Source organism: Rutidosis leptorrhynchoides, chromosome 4 (genome assembly GCF_046630445.1).
Source record: "Rutidosis leptorrhynchoides isolate AG116_Rl617_1_P2 chromosome 4, CSIRO_AGI_Rlap_v1, whole genome shotgun sequence".
NCBI lineage: Eukaryota > Viridiplantae > Streptophyta > Magnoliopsida > Asterales > Asteraceae > Rutidosis > Rutidosis leptorrhynchoides.
The window spans coordinates 453768665-453771658 of NC_092336.1; the positions used below are offsets into that span (position 1 = coordinate 453768665).

General features: G+C 39.4%; 1 protein-coding gene across 1 annotated transcript; it reads left to right on the forward strand.

The window, feature by feature from the left end:
- The first annotated feature begins 290 nt into the window (after window positions 1-290).
- LOC139842185 (uncharacterized) lies at window positions 291-1208 on the forward strand. The gene is made up of 3 exons (XM_071832355.1): window positions 291-714; window positions 787-905; window positions 999-1208. Exons 1-3 carry the CDS (start codon window positions 291-293, stop codon window positions 1206-1208), a joined length of 753 nt encoding a protein of 250 aa, XP_071688456.1.
- The last annotated feature ends 1786 nt before the right edge of the window (window positions 1209-2994 follow it).

Sequence of the window (2994 nt, forward strand, 5' to 3'; positions counted from 1 at the left end):
GCCCTAAACCGAAGTTTGAAACTTCGGTTTTGCAGGCTTTTCAGCAAAACCGAAGTTTGAAACTTCGGTTTTGGGTCCTGCCATTTTTTGTTCACTTCTCAGCCGAATCTTGCTTTTGCAGGTCGAAATCTATGCTTTTATACATATATTTATACCAGTTGAAACTTCATTATCAATTACAACATCACATACAACACAACCACATTTCAAACACCTCCAACTGAGTTTTAATTTTCACTGAAATCAGCAGTTGAAAACTACAGAAAAACACAAAATCACATTCTAAAAAAATGGCCAATGATGAGAACGATGGATGGGAATACCTACTTGATATTGATGATTCCGATCTCACTCAATCTGTATCAGTTTCAAAACTCACTCAAACCATATTGGTGCCCACTCAGTCGCCACCATTCCCCCGACCTTTAGAGTCCCCCCAACTTAACCGTCAAAAACAAAAGCAACCTATTTCACCACAACGACCTGTTCTTCGCGGTTCCGGGTCTAACAAAAAGAACAAATTATCCTACCGAACCCCTGGACCCGCTGGTGTTTTCCAAGATGCGTATGAACTTCGAAATAACGAGAATAACGTTGTGGATGACATGTCCACGCAAGATTTTGTAAGGGAAATAATCAACAGACCTGAAAAGGATGATTCGTTTACACTGGATCCGTGGCTACATGCGATGGAGTTTGCATATCCGTACGGAGGTAAACAAAAAAATTGTATACTCATTCTTGTAAACATAAGCCAACAGTTTATGTGTATTGTTGTAACTGTAGGTAGATCTGATATAGCAAGCATTTTGAGACAACGTAGATTTTTACCAGCTGATCAAGTTGTTGGTGTTGTTAAGACTTGTGCAAAAAAATTTGTCGGTGATCTGTCTGTAACGCTCAAAGTGAGTTTACATCACTAACTTATGTATATTTTATTAATTGTATTGTGTTGACTAAAACAGGTTAATGTAACTATATTCATTTATGTTTAATAGGATACTACGGGTACTATTCGAGGAACAGTATCTAGCAAGATCATCGATGGTGTACATGGGAAGTATGAAGGTGTAAAAGGCATACGTGAGGGAGCTATTTTGGTGCTACAAAACTATTCTATCTTTTGCCCTAGTGTGAAGGTTAAAATCCTTAACATTACACGCAAGGCGTTAATTAAGGTGTTCTTTAAAGACGGTGGATCTACGTAGAGAATTGTGTTGATCGTTTACCATTGTTGTTTAAAATAAACTATTGTTATTGTTGTTTTAAATAATCTATTGTTATATGTTGTTATTGTTATTTAAAATAAACTAGTTATTACTTTTGTTTTAAAACGATACTAAATGTAAATCACAAACGCAACGAATATATTTAAAGAAGTTCAAAAGATAAACATTACAACCAATATAATTAAATACAACTAATCAATGACCATGACGTCCCCCACGTATATATCGTAGGTGATGACCGGTTCAACACCTTGTTGGTTGTGTTTGCCTTTGACTCCTCCGCGGTACTTGTTGCCGGTTTTCATCATCGCCCATGGATAAATCCTCGACAGGCTCATCCTCAGGTGGGTAATTAGAAACACTCACGTTAAGAGGGCTTCGAGAGGATGAGGCACCTACATATGGTCGGATAGGGGTCCGAGAGGAAGATCCATGATATGTTTCTTGAGGGGTCCGAGAGGATGATCCAAGATGCGTGTTCAACGGGGTATTGTATATGTTTGGAGGGCTATTGAAGACGTTCTGATGGGTATTGTAGACGTTTTGATGGGTAGTGTATGTGTTTCGAGGGGTACTGTATGTGTCTTGAGGGTTAGGATAGGTTTGACGAGGATCATGATAATGCGCCTGATCACCGTAATCATAAGCCGGGAACTCGAAGTTTTGTGACGGATAGTATTCAAATGGAGCACCTGGCTGTTGGTGATGCGCGTATGAAAGTAGGTGATGTGGCATGTCATAAAATGCTTGCGGGTTAGGTTGACTGTTTGGTTGCATTTGTGCAAATGCCATATCTTGCATCCTTCAAAGCCCTTCCTCCTGTATATAGTTAAAGGTAAACCAATATTATCGATCGTGAGGTTATTGTTTATAAATAATTAAAATATCACACAACTGTATCTTACATAGACATTCGTAGTCCCTGCCCAATTAGGATATGTGTTGGTGCCCTCGTCGATCCCTGGATCTGTAATGTGCACAACAGTGCAAGCCTTGTACCAGTCATAGTAATCCCTAGTCACACCCCCACCATCTCTACCAACAAATAAACGGTTGGCTCGGTCATTCCATTGTGCGATGTACGTGACTTGGGGGCAATAGTCCTCATATCAGCACTTCTTTTCATGCAAAGGTTTGTTTTGTGCAAATAATGATGCGTCTGAGCGGGAAGCAAATGTTCAACACCTGGAATTGGCTGACCCCATCCAAACTGCCTACAGACTCAATCCGGTAGATGTGTCTCAATAGTAGCCCAGAATATAATAGGGCCACGTTATGACCATAAGGGTCTGTCAGCTGCGCACTGCTGGTGTAGTCGGGCGAATAACAAATCATCATAGGGTTACCATATAAACTGCATCAACATATTAGAATACTTAATAAATGTTTTGACTTTAACATAGATTCTATATTTTCACACCAAATAAATGTTACCTGTCTAGGCGTTAATGCCGAAAGTAGAGAGCGAACCGTAGACAATACATGTGCTGGCATATTTTTGTTCGTCCGTTTACCATGCCACCTACATATGAATAACACATAAAATTAAATATAGTTACAATAACAATAGGTTTAAAGTTACAATGATCTATTACCTAGAACCATAGGGTGCTCGAATCAATGGAATCTCGTTCGGTGGCATGTCCTCTAGAATCTTTCATATATCATTTCTGAGAATTGGCGCAAGGGATGGAATTCTTTCATACACCCACAGTTGTACTAAAAGTAGTGAACCATTAATGGCCTTGGCTTCATAGTTTGTGGC

Bases quoted from the DNA above. Each gene is read 5' to 3' on its own strand.
- LOC139842185 (XM_071832355.1), top strand. From the start codon at position 291: ATGGCCAATGATGAGAACGATGGATGGGAATACCTACTTGATATTGAT. The intron at 715-786 runs GTAAACAAAAAA...TTGTAACTGTAG, and splicing joins GTTTGCATATCCGTACGGAG to GTAGATCTGATATAGCAAGC. The intron at 906-998 runs GTGAGTTTACAT...TATGTTTAATAG, and splicing joins ATCTGTCTGTAACGCTCAAA to GATACTACGGGTACTATTCG.